This window comes from Salmo salar, chromosome 03 (assembly GCF_965601325.2).
Source record: "Salmo salar chromosome 03, fSalSal1, whole genome shotgun sequence".
NCBI lineage: Eukaryota > Metazoa > Chordata > Actinopteri > Salmoniformes > Salmonidae > Salmo > Salmo salar.
Window position 1 is genome coordinate 62,181,529 of NC_138293.1, and position 20,919 is coordinate 62,202,447.

The 20,919-nt window shown below is 43.7% G+C and overlaps 2 protein-coding genes across 2 annotated transcripts; both read right to left on the minus strand.

Annotated features, from left to right (window-relative positions):
• Positions 1-5,554: 5,554 nt before the first annotated feature.
• LOC106601000 (telethonin) lies at positions 5,555-8,668 on the minus strand. The gene is made up of 2 exons (XM_014192836.3): positions 8,189-8,668; positions 5,555-7,846 (listed from the first exon to the last, which is right to left on the minus strand). Exons 1-2 carry the CDS (start codon positions 8,587-8,589, stop codon positions 7,456-7,458), a joined length of 792 nt encoding a protein of 263 aa, XP_014048311.1. The 5' UTR covers positions 8,590-8,668; the 3' UTR covers positions 5,555-7,455.
• A 7,100-nt stretch (positions 8,669-15,768) lies between these two features.
• LOC106600979 (melanoregulin-like) lies at positions 15,769-19,055 on the minus strand. The gene is made up of 5 exons (XM_082973078.1): positions 18,836-19,055; positions 18,119-18,281; positions 17,508-17,598; positions 17,222-17,385; positions 15,769-16,977 (listed from the first exon to the last, which is right to left on the minus strand). The coding sequence occupies exons 1-5, from the start codon at positions 18,928-18,930 to the stop codon at positions 16,756-16,758; spliced, it is 735 nt and encodes a 244-aa protein (XP_082829204.1). The 5' UTR covers positions 18,931-19,055; the 3' UTR covers positions 15,769-16,755.
• Between the last annotated feature and the right edge of the window lie 1,864 nt (positions 19,056-20,919).

Sequence of the window (20,919 nt, forward strand, 5' to 3'; positions counted from 1 at the left end):
ATTGCTAGGGGGCACAGAGAAACAACAAAAAATGAACAACAAATAATTCATTTTTTTTTTAAACAGGACAAATCTGAGGGGGCCCCTGTGCTTCCCCCAAAAATGTAACAAGAAAAAATGTGTAAGAGACAGAGGTGGCATGTAGCCTAGTGATTAGAGTGTTGGGCCAGTAACTGAAATGTTGCTAGATTGAATCCCCGAAATGACAAGGTAAAAAGCTGTTGTTTTGCCCCTGAACTAGGCAGTTAGCCCACTGTTCCTAAGACGTCATTGTAAATAAGAATGTGTTCTTAACTGACTTGCCTAGTTAAATAAAAAAAAATCTCACTGGAGAGAGCAAACGAAACAGCGCCCCTCTGTCTCAGTATGTGTAGCCCATCTATCTGATGCTGTCTGGTCAAAAAGAGTATGACATGGTTGTTGCCCGTAGCAAGGGAAGCTAGTGAGCATTTTTCCTCCCTTGATATTTAAAAATAATAATAATAGACAATCAGTGTTGAACTAAACTGAGTGAGCTCAGCTCTCCTGACGCAACAGAGGCAATGTTGATAACATTAGCAAACATTTGTAAACCGTTGTAGGAGGAATCATGGCCCAGGAATTTTGGAACAGGGAGACATAAAGGTGAGTTTCTGAGGAGGAATGGAGGCGGAGAAAGAGGATGAAGAGGTTGAAGAGAATGAGGAAAGCAGATGTTGAATTTGAATCTGAGGAAGATGGCGATAATCATGGACATGGGGTTTCGAAGAAGATTGGTGTCAAGTGCAAACAGAGTGAGCCGTGAGCCAGACCGAGATCTGGAGGTAAAATGGAAGTGAATGAGGGCGAGTTAAGTGAGGTGGAAGGTGTGGTGAAGAGCTCGGAACCCAAGCCTGGCATCAATGGATAAAGAAGAATCTGGTCCAGTAGGAGTGACATTTTTGGAGAAAGTGGATCCTTGCCTTTTGGCGGTTCCATTTGTGGTTTCAGGGTGGTTGAGAAAGGAATTGGGTGCAGTTGAATCAGTGAAGGTAATCTGTAGTGGACTTGAGATATTTGTTTGTGTTTCTTCTGACCAGAGGGAGCAGGCGCTCAGTGCCATGCAACTTGGGTAAAGATCAGTGCTGGGGATCGAAAGTGTCCGGTGTGATAGAGGCAGGTTGAAGTGGCCAGAATCAGAGTAGTGCAGATCTGTGGCAGTGAAGAATGTAGAGGAGGATGGGTCAAGGGTGAGGGAAGTAAATTACAGAAAATAGATGTTGTGGTGGCAGCTGCAGAGAAGTATTTGGGTATACGAGATCTGACGTCAGAAGAGTTACAGGGGGTGTTGAGTGGTGGTGTCCCATCCTCCCAGGCTGTTGGCATGGTTCAGGAGCAGATCGGGTCAAAGTAGTGGAATGAGGCAGTGGGTTTTTAATGAGTGTAGGTGGCAGCTGCAGAGAAGTACCTGGGTGTATGACATTTTACTGCAGAAGAGTTATAAGATGTTCTAAGGTTTTTAATTTGTATGAAATAGTGGTAAATGTGCATACATGCAATTTAATATTTTTTACCCCTTCCTTTTTATTTTTGTATCACAAATGGAACGTGATTGAACACACAGTAGGTGGCGGCATGCACAAACAAAATGTGCAAATACCATGATACTAAAGAAGAAGAAAAAGATGGTCCTGGCTCACCCCAAAAAAAGTGTCAAGGGAAGCCAGTTTGGATTTGGCTTCACACCAATCCCATCACATCAGAAACCACACGTAATTGACAGAAAAAAACTTGATTTGTTGTTTCTCGCTAAGTCAATGTTTCTCGCTAAGTCAATGGTTAGCTAGCTAGCTAAAATTGGCCTTTCCTAAATCAGCCATGGATGGAGATAGGAATTTACTTAATTCTCCGTACTGGCCAATGATTATAATGGCGATTCTGATCCAACCATAAATTCATACATTGTGCCCCTGGCCTGAGAGGATGGAAGTTCATCATGAAGCTAGATGTAGTATGTTAATGTTAACTAGATGGCCAGGCGCATCGTTGTCTATGAAACGAAGTTAGGCTAGCAAGCATTTTAGACAGGTAGCCTATGACAATAAAAACTAAAAGTGTGTACTGTATGACAGTCAGACTATTTAGGCAACAAGAAAGAGGAGGATGGCATTGGCTGTTTCTCTACAAGTAGGGTCAGTCAACTTGTGTTTTTCTACTTGCATGCACACACAGAAATCAGTACCATGGACAGCCACATCATATTTTGCTTACGTTGATTGAACTAAATTGTTTTTTGGTATATTTTAGTTGTCACTGTATTAGACTAAGCAGAGGTGATTAGAAGATGAAGTTGAAATGGTGCTGCAATATTGGAGGCAGCTCCTGTTTTCTTTTCGACTTGTGGTATCTCTGTTGTTCTAAATCAATAGCTGTTTAGTAGTCCAAAAATGTTGGAAAAACCGGGAGGACTAGAAACAGCAACTATGGAAACAAAAAAATTGGGAAAAAAACACTGGTAGGACATGACTGGACAAGACGAACTGGCAAAAGACAAACAGAAAACGCAGGTATACAGTAAATACACAGGAGATATTAGGGACAAATGGGATAAACCTGGTGAGGGGGGTGAAGACAAACACAAGACAGGTGAAATAGATCAGGGTGTGACATAAGTGCTTTTAAGAGCCTATTGATAGGTCACAAGAGAATAGAACACATGTTTTGACAGGCGTTCACAGTGACTCTTCATTCTACCGTACTTCACCACAGTATGACCTCCCATGACCCCGTGAGGGTTTAAATGTACTGTGATGAGTACACAGAGGGGTTAGAAGGCAGGAGATCAAAAGCAAATTGACTCCATGAACCCTGAAGGTGATGGAAATCTGGGGTCAGTCTTGAAATGGGAGACAATACAGCACATACCGGTAATTCACAAAATGGATGGATGGATTAATTCAATCAAGCTAAAGTTACACACTATTAATATCTGTGCTAGAATGCATGTACAGTTAGTGGATGGAGTAGGATAGATGGGATGAGGGCTATCTGATATACTGAGACTTGGGGGAGTCCATGTTGTGTTGAGATTTTCCACATGAACTTCACTCTCCGTGTCAACTGACATTCCTTGGCTACTGGAGGGGAGTTTCATGACTTGGCAGCGTCTATGGTGGATTCTGTCTCGGCCTGTTTGGGGTGCGGCTGTGGCAGATAGGGTTTAGGGGGTGGTAGAGGGGGGTAATATTCTAGATATGGGGGAAAGGAAGCAGACCAGATGAACCAAAGCTCTGATAAAACAGTGAGGGATTAAGAGCTCAGAGGAGAAGAACAGGCAGATACGGCTGTCTCTCGGGCTCTGTCTCTATAGTGATAGCAATGTTTACCCTGCTAATAATACCTAGACCCCTACACAGAGCCATACTAGACCCCATAACAGAGAGACAAGGGGTTGGTAGAGAAAAGGACAGAGAGAGGGCGAGATGGAGAGAAAGACCAAAAGAAAGGGAAGTGGGAGAAAATGAACAATCCCAGTTGGAGAAACTGTGAGTTGGAAGGAAAGAGTAAACATGAAGGGACAGGGGAGAGAAAGTAGAGGTCACAGTATGTGGGTCGAGACTGGAACAGTGTGTCCTGGGCAGAGAGCCGGTGGAGATATTAGCCTACTGGGAGAAAAGCAATAAAGAGAGATGACAGGGACAAATAAAAAACAGAAATACCTTCTTTACATAAGTATTCAGATCCTTTGCTATAAGACTCGAAATTGAGCTCAGGTGCATCCTGTTTCCGTTGAGCATCCTTGAGATGTTTCTACAACTTGATTGGAGTCCACCTGTAGTAAATTCAATTGATTGGACATGATTTGGAAAGGCACACACACCTGTCTATACAAGGTCCCACAGTTGACAGTGCATGTCAGAGTAAAAACCAAGCCATGAGGTTGAAGGAATTGTCTGTAAAGCGCCCGAGACAGGATTATGTTGAGGCACAGATCTGGGGAATGGTACCAACAAGTTTCTGCAGCACTGAAGGTCCCCAAGAAGACAGTGGCCTCCATCATTCTTGAATGGAAAAAGTTTAGAGCCACCAAGACTCTTCCTAGAGCTGGCCACCTGGCCAAACTGAGCAACTGGGGGAGAAGGGCCTTAGTCAGCGAGGTGACCAAGAACCCAATGGTCACTCTGACAGAGCTAGAGAGTTCCTCTGTGGAGATGGGAGAACCTTTCAGAAGGACAACCATCTCTGCAGCACTCCACCAATCAGGCCTTTATGGTAGAGTGGCCAGACAGAAGCCACTCCTCAATAAAAGGCACATGACATCCCACTTGAAGTTTGCCAAAAGGTATCTAAAGGACTCTCAGACCATGAGAAACAAGATTCTCCGGTCTGATGAAACCAAGCTTGAACTCTTTGGCCTGAATGCCAAGCATCGCGTCTGGAGGAAACCTGGCACCATCCCTACAGTAAAGCATGGTGGTGGCAGCATCATGCTGTGGGGGTGTTTTTCAGCAGCAGGGACTGGGAGACTAGTCAGGATCGAGGGAAAGCTAAACAAAGCAAAGTACAAAGAGATTCTTGATGAAAACCTGCTCCAGAGCTCTCAGGACCTTAGACTGGGGCGAAGGTTCACCTTCCAACAGTACAACGACTCTAAGCACACAGCCAAGACAATGCAGGAATGACTTTGGGACAAGTCTCTGAATGCAGGTGTGCTAAGCTTGTAACATCATACCCAAGAAGACTCAAGGCTGTTATCGCTGCCAAAGGTGCTTCAACAAAGTACTGAGTAAAGGGTTTTAATACTTATGTAAATGTAATATTTCTGTTTTCATTTATTTTTTATAAATTTGCAAAAAGATTCTAAAAACCTGTTCTTGCTTTTTCATTATGGGCTATTGTGTGTAGATTGGTGAGGGGGAAAAAACTATTTAATCAATTTTATTATAAGGCTGTAACGTAACAGAATGTGGAAAAACTCAGGAGATAGAGATGAGAGATGTCCAGCTCAGTCAGTCTACAAGTTTCCATCCTTACGGTAAGATGTTAGGCACTAATTGAATCACCCTGTTGCAGGGGAACTTTCAGGAAATGTAAAATGTGTAGTGTATTTGAAGTTTGAGAAATCTTCTGAAGTTTTTAATTTCCACTTTGAAATTTCAGACTTGATTTTCCTTATGAAAAATATATAAGCCCCTACAAAAATGTCCATTAATTATAATTCACAGTTCTTGTTACTGCAGGACTATTTTCCTGCTGTAGCAAACTTGCTAAATTTGAGATCCTACATCTGTACTCTCCTTAGTCCAGAGCTTGACCATATTTCTTCTACCCCACTAATAAAGCTGTATGTTGAAGTGTCTAACCCAGTCCAGCTGTTGCTGCCTGAACAGACGTCTTCAGGTGCAAGATCATGAGTCAGCCATGTTGTTTACAGCTGATAATCAGTCAGGCGTAGATGCATCTATCATCTCCACTCCCCATTTACTGTGTGTGTGTGTGTGTGTGTGTGTGTGTGTGTGTGTGGTCTTTGTGATGGTTGTACTCAACTTTTTTTATTAAGACAGGTCAACAGGTCAACACACAGAGAAAAAAAAAGTGAAAAGCACTTCAGATTTTATTATACAAAAATAATTCTAAAAACATTTTAAACACAACACATGAAAACAGATAGGGGAGAGTGGGATAAGTTGAGCCAAAGAGGTTAGCTGTTTCTTGGAAACCATACACAAAATTAATAATTTGACTAAATATTTAGGAAGAGGTCATCATTTCATGGAGTCTGTGAAAAATTGTTCTATACATAATGAGGGGTCTCTATAAGCTACAATATGAGGTCCTAAACCTAGCATGAAAGTGCATCCTTGTAACTGTGTGGGCTGATATTGTCAAAATATTTGCCTTGGGATGTTGCGCCAATGGCCATGGGGTAAGTTGAGCCAATGGCAAGTGTTAAAAGATGCTTAAAATTACTACAAGACAAAAAAGCAATTGTGATGGTGTTGAATTGTATTTGGGAAACAGGTAGTGGTAATATTTCATTCAGTACAGAAATTTGTAGACGGCTTAACTTACCCGGCCCCCGGCCCCCGGCTCAACTAAGTTGTGCCAAGAGACCACTTTTTTTTGGGACAAACTATGCTTTCAAAACTATCATGTTAACATTAATTCTGTTTATTTCCAGGGATACACAACATCCTGAAATACATGTAGATATCTTTGTTAGAAAGAATACTATATTTCCCTTGACAGAGTGATGCTGAACGTAAGAAATGGCTCAACTTACCCCACTTTCCTCAACAACAGTAGAGACACATCATTCTGTATGATCTGTTCACTAACTCTACCAGATACATCAGATGCTGTACATCAGATGTCAACATTAAAACACAGCTAGGTGGGCAGAACAGCTCATACACAGTCAAATTACACGTTGTTAAAATGTAGACAATAAGTCTTGATCATACTCAGTCAGTCTATATCAATGACTTGAGTCATGATGCGGGACACCTCCCACTTGGCACACACCGGTTGAATCAACGTCGTTTCCACATCATTTCAATGAAATGACATTGAACCAACATGGAAGAGATGTTGAATTGACGTCTGTGCCCAGGGGGCTCCTTTGTCTGGGTTCCCAGTGTGGGATGGCGTTGTACCGTTCTGTCCTCTCACCCAGGATTAGAGTGTGTCAAGGACTTCTGAAGGTCTGGAGGCTCACCAGCTCTCCATTGTTACAAAAGAAGAGTGATGGATGCCAAGGTATGTTGAGCCCACCCCTCCACCCCTCTCTCCCTGCCCACTTTCTTGTTCATTTCCTCTCTACAGTTCCAATTCTCTTCTGCTATCTCCCACTCTGTCCCTTTTGAAGCATCTTTGATATCTTCATATTTCCCTTCCTTCACCTCCCTCATCTGTGCATGGTCATTCCACATGAATACATCAATAAATACATCCTCATACACACATTGGTTGAGCATATAAAACATCCTGCTGTCTCAATACTGTGAGGTGTCATTGCCATAATATGACAAGTGGGGTAGAATGTACCACTGCATACAATGCGGTCAGAATGCCATACTACGCTGTGTGGCTTATCCACAGCTGGCTTTAGCCAGGTAGGGGGGCAGAGACAGTTCATTCAGTGTGTAGACGTGACAAGGACAGTCTGGTCTTTTCCAGTCAGCAGGGAGATGAGTTTATGGCACAGCTGAAAGAACAGAGCATTTGTCTGCCTTTCTGTCAGTCAAAAGATGCCATCAGATCTCTAAGCGAATAATACCTTGTATAACAAACAGTACGACATTGGACATGTAATACCTACAGTAATGAAACAGGAAAGGTATGCACTGTGTGACGGCTCTACTAGGGAATAGGGATGGAATAAATGTTACTAGGTATAAATCTATACACACCCCTCCATGCTGTTATCTGATGGGCTGAGCCCCACAATGAATCTTTCTCCCTAACATCCATTCTTCCTCTTCCTCTCCTCTTCCTTCACCCTCTCTGGACCTCCTGTGACATGGAGCGGCCCAGTGCTTTGGGCGCCTTGGCGAACTCCATCCTGAGTGGCTTGACGGGGGGCAGGTCCTGTGTGATCTCGACCACGGCCCTCTTGCCAGGGCAGGCGCCGTCGGGGATGGGGAAGGGACGGAGGTCCTCCTGGGTGTGTGGTGCTCCGCGGCCCAGCCGGATGCCCAGCTGTGCAGGGGTGAAGATGGGCAGGGGCAGGGTGTTCCTCTTGGGCAGGAGCTGGTGCTCCCTCACACCCCTCTCCACGGTGCCCACTCTGTACACCCCCGAGGGACAGGCCTGGGTCAGAGAGCGAGCTTCCCACTGACGAGTGTAGGTCTCCCGACGAGAGTCATCGTTCATGTTCATCGTCTGCCTGTGGAGAGATGAGACCGACACAGTTAGGAATGAACAGTTGGACATTGCTCAGTGCTTTTCAAACTCTAATCTCTCTCAGTATCAAGCTGAGAATCCTACCAGCGAAATGAAAATCATGACATTTTACAGTCAGCTGATAGATTAGCCTGACAGTTATTATAACTAAGATAAATGATACAGTAGGCTAGTCTTGAGTATAATGACTCACAGGGTGATATAGGAGGACGTCTAGCTTTATTGATATCGAAGATTTTATATAAGAAGAAATTACTTAATGTTATTCAATATGTTACATCTACCAGAAGTAATAAATACAGTTTGTCCAAAGGCTGGGACTCACCTGTCCATGGCTCGGGTCTTCATGTTAACACTGTTCCAGTCGGCTTTGTAGCTCTCCCTCTGAGCCTTGTTCTCCTCCCGTACGCTGCAGGCCAGCTCAGCCCCCACCACGGCCCCAGCACGCTTCTCAACAACGGTACACACCTGCATTATCACGGTTCCGTGTGGGTGAAGTTCTGTCCTTATATCGGTTTTATCACCTCCGGTAGTTTCTCGGACTCCTCTATCTGTCTGTCTTGGTATCTCTGCGTTCGGTGTTTTTCTCTCTGGACTATCTGTCTGTCTGTAGTTGCTAGCCAAGGTAATCTGTGACGGTTCAGGCAGCTCTCTCCTCTCTCTTGTCTCTGTGGTGGTGGTGATGGTGATGGTCTGGTGGTCTCTGCTGTCTGTGTCTGGGACCATGCCCGTCTATGTCTTTTATAGAAGCCCTGCTGCTATTTCTAAGCCATGTTGTCACTCCACAGCTAGTGTGTGCTGACACCTGACACCAAGAGCGGCCCGTCTCTGACTTTGTCCCGGGAGTTAGAACTGACTCACTCAGGGCAGCTGTTGAGAAAGAGAGACGGAGGTGGCTGGGGGAGAGAGAGAGAGAGTGGGAGGTGGCTGGGGGAGAGAGAGAGAGAGACGGAGGTGGCTGGGGGAGAGAGAGAGAGAGTGGGAGGTGGCTGGGGGAGAGAGAGAGAGAGACGGAGGTGGCTGGGGGAGAGAGAGAGAGAGTGGGAGGTGGCTGGGGGAGAGAGAGAGAGAGTGGGAGGTGGCTGGGGGAGAGAGAGAGAGAGACGGAGGTGGCTGGGGGAGAGAGAGAGAGAGTGGGAGGTGGCTGGGGGAGAGAGAGAGAGAGTGCGGTAAAGAAATGGGAGTGGGTGGGTTACCGGTAATTGTACTCAGAATCCCCTGATACCCAAATTATACCCCCAATCCCCTCTATAATCACCTCGGCCTAACATGCTAAATTGAGGGACATCTGGTTATCAAACGAAGTAGAACGTTTCCCTCATAAGAGCACTATCAGACCCAGTGTTCAGAGACATGTTAACACACACGAGCACGCAAGGGGGGGGGGACTTCTGAGAGCTGGCATCTGAATCGAGCTTAGGTCTTGATGTACATATAGCAACCAGTTGCAGAACACTAATGTGGAAAGAGATCAGCTCATGCTAATAATGCTGGGTGCTGAGGGGAAACTCTATTTGCCCCAAGAGAGAATACATAGATTGAGTATACAAAACATTAAGAACTCTTTCCATGACGCAGACTGACCACGTCAATCCAGGTGAAAGCTATGATCCCTTACTGATGCCACCTGTTAAATCACTTCAATCAGTGTAGATGAAGAAGAGACGTGTTAAAGAAGGATTTTTAAACCTTGAGACAATTGAGACATGGATTGTGTATGTGCCAGTCGGAGGGTGAATGTATGTACCTTTGAAAGGGGGACAGTAGTAGCTGCCAGGTGCACCGGTTTGTGTCAAGAACTGCGACACTGCTTAGCTTTTCAAGCTCAACAGTTTCCTGTGTGTATCAAGAATGGTCCACCACACAAAGGACATCCAGCCAACTTGACACAACTGTGGGAAGCATTAGAGTCAACATGACCCAGCATCCCTGTGGAACTCTTTGGACACCTTGTAGAGTCCATGCCCCGATGAATTGAGGCTGTTCTGAGGGCAAAAGGTCTACAACTCAATTCTATAAAAGTGTTCCTAATGTTTGGTCTACTCAGTGTACATGTACATATACTGTACATAAACATACATACAGATTTTGAAACTGACAGTTATCTTGATAGCTAGCAGTGTGAAATTGCTGAGTTTAAGGTTGTCTCTTTCAGTAACCCGGGAGAGCCCTGGCATGTACGGCCTGGCTATATTTGGGGTAACGGTTCCTTTTAGAGACTCAAGGTCAAAGGTGATGTTCTGTAGGCAGGTGGTCAGTCTCTTTTGGATAAAGCAAGGCTATACGTGCTACGGAACAGATACCAGGCCAAGGCATTGACCAAGGGACCAACTCTTTTTTTGTATGAACTACGGTCAGTAAAACACCAGTCATTTTTATTTGACTGGAGAACAGTACCTTGTGAATCTGTTATCGGGCTTATTAGCTGTGTTGTAGCAGTGTTTCGTCTGTCTTTGACTGTAACTTCTAACTTTGATTTATTAGTCTGATGACAGAGACCCACTCCAGCCAAGAGCAACTCAGGTTACAGTCTTAAAGATTTTCTGTCTCTCACGCACACACACAAAACACACGTACGCACACACAACACACACACACACACATACGCACGCACACACACACGCACACATGTAATGTCGCCTCGGTGTCACTACCAGCCACTCTGTCAATGACTAACTCTTCCGCATCAGACACTGATGTCATCCAATATATAATACCTGCATAGCAAGAATACATTTAAAGATACACATGTCTCCGTTGCTTTCAAATTAATATTGAAACTAGATATGAATCTATTCTTCAATTTACAATATTTTACACAGCTGCATAGTTATCGGATAATACAAAAAATGATAAAGTATTAGATTCGTTCCTCTCGCTCAACTTTAGGTTATACATTAGCTATGACTTATTAGTCTCAATTAATATTCTCATGTACTTCATTTAGATGAAATGTCCTCAAATAAAACCTCATAAAAATGTCCCCTAAGTACAGCAATGTATTCCTATTCTCACGTCTAAGACATGTACCGTAACGACACAACGTATGTAAGATATCGCAGACGCACGCACGCCCGCGCACGCACGCACGCACACACACACACACACACACTATGTGTTATGCAGCCATGGTAACCATAAAATGTCACTTCAGTTCAGGATTCCAATTGCAGAAACCTAGTAAGTCTCGAGGCATACTTCTGCAGTGAGATCAACCTCCTTTTCAAAAAACAGAACTAAATACATTTTGACATTTGATAAGTCAATCAGTCTTTTTTTGACACTCATTCACCTTGCACATACAGTACATTAGTGACTGTCATATGAGTCAGTGTTACAGCTTTTTTTATCGCTTTGGTGCTATGTTCATAAATATGTGGTGAATTTGAAAAACTCCTTGTACAAAACTCCAAACTGGTAACATTTGTAATGCAAGTAAAGAACCAGAAGGCCCTCACACTGTTAAAGCTCGTCAGGTCGAACAAACTGATTGTAGATTATGTAACTTAATTACAGCTGTAAGTGTTTCCACTAGTGACTGATAGATTTACAGTTAATGTTACATTACAGTCTTTTAGATATTTTACACAGAATTTTATGTCATATAGCTAGATACCTAGTTGTGTGTGTGTGTGTGTGTGTGTGTGTGTGTGTGTGTGTGTGTGTGTGTGTGTGTGTGTGTGTGTGTGTGTGTGTGTGTGTGTGTGTGTGTGTGTGTGTGTGTGTGTGTGTGTGTGTGTGTGTGTGTGTGTGTGTGTGTGTGTGTGTGTGTGTGTGTAAACGATTTTATGACTGCCGGGTCAAAAATGACCCTAAGGCAATCTTTGTACGCTGCTGGTGTACAGCTTTCATGGTAATATGAACGAAGGCGATGTTTCACTTTTTCTAATGTTGGGGTCATCAAATTTCAACTTTAAAAATATAATTTAGGTGGTTTGCTCTGCTGTTAAACATAGTGGCAGGTAATTTTTTACCCTTAAGACAACACAAGGGTTAACCAGCAAAACAACACATAATGACATGTTCTCAATCTAGTTATTTTACATTTAACCAGTTAATCCAATAGAAACAATGTAAGATACATGTTTCACAATTGCCCTTTGAATGTAGATGCTACAGTACTGTAAATTACAGTACATTACACTGTTTTCACATTAGGCAATACACTTGTACTACCCATTAAAAGTGACTGAACATCACATTTCCATAATTTCTATCCCATGTGTGATCAAAGGTGTGATCATTAAAGACATCTCTCACAATGTAACAAATTAAATAAATGACAGAAACATCATGTTTAGCAGGCACTAGTTTGCATCACGCCTGTCTTGAGCATTTGGCCATAGGTTGTCATCGAAATCACAGTAAATATCCTTATTGTTCATGCACCTGGGGAAAAACATTTTGGCATGGTGAATCCAAGCCTGACATAGGTCTGGGTTGAAATCATTGCATGCCTCCTCCATGGCCTGAAGGAGGGTGGCACGTTTGTGGGGACGGCAATCCTACTTCTTTCACCTGTATTGTAATCGTGTATTGTATTTTCCAGTATTGTATTGAATTTATGTATTGTAGTGGTCCTGTACGTGGCTCAGTTTATAAGAGCATGGCACTAGCAACCCCAGAGTTGTGGGTTCAATTCCCACTGGGGACACATACCAAAATGTGTGGACTGTTATCATTTTGTGTCTGCTATGTAAATGGTAGGTATTACAGTACTGTGTTGGCCAATGCAATTTTAGTAAAGCAGTTGTGACCCCCCCCCCCTTACTGTGAAGTAAAATCATAATAGTCATCATTATAGTAATACATTAGAGATTATAAACTGGGTGGTTCAAGCCCTGAATGCTGATTGGCTGACAGCCATGGTATATCAGAGAGTATACCACAGGTATGATCAAAAATTATTTTTACTGCGCTTATTATATTGGTAACCAGTTTATAATAGCAATAAGGCACCTCTGGGGTTTGTGGTATATGGTAAATTAGTTGATAGACCAAAAAGAGAGTTCCAAACCTGTCTGCCAATAACAGTTTCAGTTGTCCTCTCCTTACTCCCAGACAGTCCTAGCAAAATTATTGCTTGAGAAATTGCTCTTTGCTAAGAAGCTTTTTGTGTTTCTTTTTTACCATTTTAATTGAAAACAATCACAGCAAGTTACTTAATTCTAATCCAGAAAAGCTAAAACATTGAAATAAATATGGCTGCATGGGTTCTTTAAGCACACAACAACAACAACAACACAAGTCACATGTCTGTCGGGGACACAGCTGCCTGACAGTAGGTGTGATAGGGACCCGCATGGGTCCTCAAAGTTGCTCTGTTCATGGATTAATTGTGACATCACTATTCTAATGAGGCCTTCGGTGTAGAAGTTCCCCAAGGGTGAGCAGTGATAAGGTGATCCTGCCAGGCTTATCATTCCGTCCCCCTCCACAGTGCCAGGGCGTGCTCTCTCCGTTACATAACTATACAGTCAGCCTCAGCTGCTGGGAAGTGACACTTAAATGAGCTGTCAGAAAAAAAGAGAGAGAGAGAGAGAGAGAGAGAGACTGCACTTTATAACTAAGATCAGACAGAGGGAGCGATAGTGTGTGTGTGTGTGTGTGTGCGTGTGTGCGTGTGTGCGTGTGTGCGTGTGTGTGTGTGTGTGTGTGTGTGTGTGTGTGTGTGTGTGTGTGTGTGTGTGTGTGTGTGTGTGTGTGTGTGTGTGTGTGTGTACGTGTGTGTGTGTGTACGTGTGTGTACGTGTGTGTTCGTAATGCATCCATTATTTTAGAGGGGGCACAAAATATGTGATGGGGGTGGTTGGAGAATGTTGCATTTTTCAAACACCTGAAACAGCTTTTAAATACAGTTGAAGTCGGAAGTTTACATACACCTTAGTCAAATACATTTAACTCAGTTTTTCACAATTCCTGATATTTAATCGTAGTAAAAATTCCCTGTCTTAGGTCTGTTAGGATCACCACTTTATTTTAAGAATGTGAAATGTCAGAATAATTGTATTTGATTTATTTCAGCTTTTATTTCTTTCATCACATTCCCAATGGGTCAGAAGTTTACATACACTCAATTAGTATTTGGTAGCATTTCCTTTAAATTGTTTAACTTGGGTCAATGTTTCGGGTAGCCTTCCACTTAGTCAGGTTTGTAACTTAGTCAGGTTTGTAGGCCTCCTTGCTCGCACACACTTTTTCAGTTCTGCCCACAAATGTTCAATAGAATTGAGGACAGGGCTTTGTGATGGCCACTCCAATACTTTGACTTTGTTGTCCTTAAGCCATTTTGCCACAACTTTGGAAGTATGCTTGGGGTCATTGTCCATTTGGAAGACCCATTTGCAACCAAGCTTTAAACTCCTGACTGATGTCTTGAGATGTTGCTTCAATATATCCACATAATTTTCCTCCCTCATGATGCCATCTATTTTATGAAGTGCACCAGTCCCTCCTGCAGCAAAGCACCCCCACAACATGATGCCGCCACCCCCGTGCTTCACGGTTGGGATGGTGTTCTTTGGCTTGCAAGCCTCCCCCTTTTTCCTCCAAACATAGCGATGGTCATTATGGCCAAGAAGTTCTATTTTTCTTTCATCAGATCAGAGGACATTTCTCCAAAAAGTACGATCTTTGTCCCCATATGCAGTTGCAAACCGTAGTCTGGCTTTTTTATGGCAGTTTTGGAGCAGTGGCTTCTTCCTTGCTGAACTTTTATGCCTTAGGAGTTAAGTACAACTGGCACGCTGGTATATAGTGTCATAAGCCAATAATGAAATACGTTTTAGTCAATTGTGTATCTATTTATTGTCATTACATTTTTTTAAAGAACAATCTAAATGTCTGTCAATCTTTGCATGTATAGCTCTGCCTATGAATTTCCAACTTCATAAAATTGATAGGTGGCTACAAATGTAGGATCTTAATTTGAACCAGTTTGCTACAGCAGGAATATATTCCTGAACAACAGGAGATGTAAATTATATATTAATGGCCGTTTTCATAGGGGACGAATCATTTTTCGTCAGGGCAAATCAAGTCTGAAATTTCAAAGTGGAAATTACAAACTTTAGAAGCCTTTTTAAAACGGAAAAGTTTGCATTTACTGCTGTGCAGGAAAATTATCAACAACAAAAAAGTGATCAAATTAAGTATTTTACAGAGAAACAGCAAAACATTAGTTTATTTATTCATCAAGAAGGAATCAATAGGCTACATAGCTTGATCAAATTAATTTACAAACATACCTCCTGCCCATCACTGGCAGCTAAAATCCAGTTTCACTCCACACGCTCTCTCCTCCACTGACGATACTGCAACTATTAGACTAGAGTATCTAGCATCTTGTCTAGGCATCTCTGCTCTGTGCACCTTGGAAGGAACCACTTACTAGGTGGGGGGGGGGGGGGGGGGGGGGGGGGTACTCTTTGCCTTGTCCAGTCAGTGTGTCCCCGCCATAAAATATATATTTTTTATTATTAATAAACTTGGGCTTAAAAAGGAAGTTGAGTAATTAATTTAACATCTGAAAAATGTAAAAACAGTACAAACCTGAGGGAGCGAGTGGCTTTGTTCCCCCTATGGACATGAATCCACTGTTCTAAGAAACAGGCTGCTGCAGTGTTGAGAGATGTACCCTCACCAGTGTCATTCTCACGTAACATTACAGACAGCTGACCATCAAAACATCAACATCCTCATCCACACACCCCCTGTGAACCCAGAGCTCCCAGGACAGGCCAGATTGGACCAGGTCAGAGGCTATCTCTGTGGGGCGTGGCTCACAGCAGGCATGGCTGAGCCAGTGTTGGAGCTGTGACCACACCATGCCGACATGTGACTGGGAGTTTAGAGTTCCCCGTGAACACATTAACCCTGCCAAACAAACAAACACACAACTTGGTCTGCGGTATCAGGTTGCCACTTTATTTTCCATATCAACTTCACAACAGAACATAAGACACATGCTGCATCCCCTTCAACTCACCAAAACATCCCAAACGCTCTCACAATCTTGACATGTACTTGAAGTGACCATTAGATACCCACATACTGCAACCTCCACTGTTCATACAGACCCACACACTCATTCAAAGTTGAGTCATTTTGTTACTAAACTCAACTTCATGAACAAAAACACACTAGTACCTCTTGATAAGCATAGTCCGCAAGGAAATGGACGACTCAAAAATAACAACATTTGTTTACTACACATTTATTCCAAGGTAATCTTAATTACTGGTTTTAAAATACTGTCTTGTGACTAGATAAAACAAGTGCTGATAATCATGAGACAAAGTGCTGATGTGGAACAGGACAGCTGTGCCCTACGGGTTTCAGTGCTGTGTTTACTGTGTCCGCTGTGTTCCCTGGCTGAGACCAATAATGAACAGACCCAGGGAGTTGGGTAACGAACACTGTCTGATGGATAAAAAAAAAATGGCAGGGTGATAACCTCCAAAACTCTCGCTAATATACCTGAGACCCAGCTAAGTATGCCTAAACAGACAAATAAGAATAACAGAATCATGGTTCTGATGAGGAGAAAGGAAAGCTGTATATTTTTGTTCAAACCTCGGGCTCTACTAAATTTGAATCGCGGAAGTGCAGCGTTACAGAGTGATTGAAATGTAAAGGCAATGTTCCCATGTTAGCAGACACTGCTTTCACGGTAAACACTGCATATGACTGTTCAATCAAAAATGGCGTTTACATTTCTATTGAACAATTTGTAACACTTCTGCAACACAGATGGAATAGAGCCCCTAGAGTTAGTGCAAATTGGGAGAGTATTTTCAGAATCAGACATCCTAGTACTGTATACTCCCAACTCTGCAACAAACTAACTACTGCCCCGTCTACTGTTTGAGGTCATTGCAGCTCCTGTTCTGTCTAGAAGTTGTCCTCTCTTCCGCTCCCATCTTCCTCATCCAGCCTCTCGTCTTCATCATCGCCCCCTTCTCCGTTCATGGTGCGGTTCACTCTGGCCAGTAGCAACGGCAGGTTGACTGCTAATGGGTTGTCCTCATCTTCATCATCAGTATCACGCTTGGGGTAGAAGCGTCTAGCCTTCGCCAAGAAGTCCTCAGCAGCATCCAGGTATATGAGACGATCCTATATGAAAAGGAGAGAGGGGAAGATGGAGAGAGGAGGGAAAGAGAGGAAGATGGAGGGTGAAAAACAAAGTGAAGGAAAAAGGGAAAAGACCCAAAGAGGGAAGGAAGAAAGTAAACAGAGGAAGAGGGGAGGCATAAGAGTCATCATCATCAAACAGGATGTGATTTGGAGAAAGCAGTGAAGTGGAAGACATTATAACCATAATACAAAATGTCCCCCCTCTGTAAGTTTCTGTTCTCACCAGGATGAAGAGGTATCTCTCAGGTGGGGCCTCCCGGGTGTTGAAGATAGATGTCTCAGAGTGGAGCGTGTGTAGTAGTGTGCGTGACGCCGAGGCGTTCTTCATGCGGTCATACGACGCACTGGCAGACACCGTCAGCAGAGACTCCGCCTCCGCCATGAACCCTGAGCCAATAAGAGTTCACCTTTGCTGAGATGAGATTTTATTCATTTTGTCTCTCTCTCATGTTACCCTTCCATTTGTTCTCTATCACCCTCATTTTACCCTTCCACTTGTTCTCTCTCACCTAAATTCTCCAGGATCATCTTCCACTTGTCCCTGACCTCCCGACGCAGATCTCTCATACCCTCAATGTCCACACTCAGACGCCGGTGCGCCTATAGAGGGAAAGGGTCAGGGTTACATACAAACAATATTAACCTAGTACACAACTATCACCAGAAACACAGGTCAATCAACTAGAGTAAGCCTAATGTGAGATAGCAGCCCATTCACACAACAAACAGGAGACAGAGGACAAGCATGGTACCCAGTTGGATAATGTAGGCCTACATTATACTAGAGCGCATAAAATGCACCATCTACTGGCTGATGGAGGTAAAGTGTTGTATGCTGCCCTGCAAAACAATGTAGACAGAGCAGACAATCTAGGATAACTTCACGCTGCCTCTCTTTTCCCCAGATTTCTCATTTTGTCCACCTCCCATTGGTCACAGACGTCAATTCAACGTCTATTCCATGTCGATTCAATGTAATTTCATTGACATTACGTGGAAACAACGTTGATTCAACCAGTGTGTGCCCAGTGGGTTGTTTCCCCCCTCTTAGGGAGCCAAACTCTCTGTTGTCATACAGTAAGTGTTCCCTGTCCCCCTCCCTGGGTCCCCCCTCTGGTACCAGCGAGCCCCTGCGGGTCTGGTTCCTGTTCTGGATGAGGTTGTACAGGATCCGGTCATCGTCTCTCTCTGAGTGGCTCGGGTCGCCTGGCTCACTCCATAGGTTCTGTTCCTGTTCCCTTCGCTTCTTCGCCTCGCGGTCAAAGTACTCCAAAGTGTCAGGACTGAAACAAATAGACAAAATAACAAATAGACACTCACACACAAGCACAGGCGCGTGGTCTATCAGGGGAACATCGGGATGACTGTGAAGCTGTTATCAATTCAATAGATATAAAGAGGATGTTTGTTTGTTGGTTCCACACCTGTGTATTACACTAGTGTGACTAAATCTGAGGGCTGTGGATGGAGAGCATGACATATCTCTCAAATCTATGGATTGGTGTGGAGAGATAAGGATGGTGAGAAATCATATGAGGAATTGTGACATTGTTTTTTAAGCATCATATTGTGTGCCGCGATAAGTGTGTGTAAGTCACAGGAGGTTGGTGTCCCCTTAATTGGGGAGTACGGGCTCATAGTAATGGCAGGAGCGGATTAGGTGGAATGATATCAAAACACATGTTTGATGCCATTTCATTCACTCCATTCCAGACATTACTATGAGCCGTCCTCCCCTCAGCAGCCTCCTGTGGTGGAAGTGTGTCAGGTTGTCATGGTGATAAGTGTGAATGTCATGGTGATAAGTGTGTATGTCAGTGTGTCATGGATTGCATACCTGATTAAAGGCTCCTTCTCCTCCTCACTTTCATCATCGCTACAGCAGCAGCAGCAACAGAACCGAGCACAGAACCTCTTGAAGGCAGCCCCCATCTCTGATAGAGACAGAGAGGGAAGTAGAGTGGTCGGAGAAGATAGTGTGAGAGCAGTTAGAAGTGCAGATAAGGTCTAGTGTCCAGATATGGTTAAACTCTTCAAAACAAGAGGGGGCATACGGTACCGTTTTTCAAGTCCTATCCAGGCACAGGACAGGTAAGGGGGGGGGGGGGGGGGGGAAATGTCCTCTCCACCGGTGTAGTTGGTCCAACACACTATATTCACCTCTTTCTGTCTCCCAGTTTCCTGTTGCGGCTGCTGAGGATAGGTGACCCAGTGGTGTAGAATGAGGGCTCGGACCTGGAGCCACACCCTCTGGGTTTGATTTCAAAACAATATCCACAGGAGTAAAGAGAAAAAGTTGGTCAAGCACTCACAGAGCTGTTGAACACCCACGATTCTCACTCTGTTGATACCCTGCCTCCACACTGGCAAAATTAGTTTCAAGAAGAATATCTCGTTCAGACAGAAAACATTCTAAAGAGAGTCAAGCGGGAACAGGTCATTTTCAACTAGTTTCCAGACACAAAAGTTACAGATCTATGGGTTCCAATCTCCATCCGACATCCACTCTGTATATACTGGTGTAGAATCCTCTTCTCATCCCAGGTCCCGATATCTGAGGTCCAGAAGAGGTTGCTAGCTAGGGTCTCCAAATCCTGGCCCAGAGACTTTCCTCCTGGATCAGAGAAGATGAGCCAGGGAATGTCTCACCACAAAGAGAGTACTGAGTAGTCTCTCCCCTCTTACTCATCACCACAGATCCACATGCACACACACAAGACCCAACTCAGTCATGTGAGCTGAACGATCCTCTGCCCCCCAGCAGCAGTAGCAAGGCCCTAGCTCCTGTACCCCCACATTCTTATCTCCTTTATCCATCCAATCATATCCACTTAAAACCACACACTCAACAGACAAAAAAAAAAAAGCCTAGACTACATATTTCAAATGAAACAAGCTTTTGTTTAGGGAATGTACCTCAAAGTAAAATATTTGTTGTTAGATGTCATCGCCCCTAGGCTAATAATCTGGATGTATTCAACAGTCGTGGCCAAAAGTTGAGAATGACACAAATATTAATTTCCACGAAGTTTGCTGCTTCAGTGTCTTTAGATATTTTTATCAGATTTTACTATGGAATACTGAAGTATAATTACAAGCATTTCATAAGTGTCAAAGGCTTTTATTGACAATTACATGAAGTTGATGCAAAGAGTCAATATTTGCAGTGTTGACCCTTCTTTTTCAAGACCTCTGCAATCCGCCCTGGCATGCTGTCAATTAACTTCTGGGCCACATACTGACTGATGGCAGCCCATTCTTGCATAATCAATGCTTGGAGTTTGTCAGAATTTGTGGGGTTTTGTTTGTCTACCCGCGTCTTGAAGATTGACCACAAGTTCTCAATGGGATTAAGGTCTGGGGAGTATCCTGGCCATGGAACCAAAATATCGATGTTTTGTTCCCCAAGCCACTTAGTTATCACTTTTGCCTTTTGGCAAGGGGCTCCATCATGCTGGAAAAGGCATTGTTCGTCTTTTCAAAATTGTGAGTGAGCCCAATCCCTTGGCTGAGAAGCAATGCCACACATGAATGGTCTCAGGATGCTTTACTGTTGGCATGACACAGGACTAATGGTAGCGCTCACCTTGTCTTCTTCGGACAAGCTTTTTTCCAGATGCCCCAGACAATCAGAAAGGGGATTCATCAGAGAAAATGACTTTACCCCAGTCCTCAGCAGTCCAATCCCTGTACCTTTTACAGAATATCAGTCTGTCCCTGATGTTTTTCCTGGAGAGAAGTGGCTTCTTTGCTGCCCTTCTTGACACCGGCCATCCTCCAAAAGTCTTTGCCTCACTGTGCGTGAAGATGCACTCACACCTGCCTGCTGCCATTCCTGAGAAAGCTTTGTACTGGTGGTGCCCCGATCCCGCAGCTGAATCAACTTTAGGAGACGGTCCTGGCGCTTGCTGGACTTTCTTG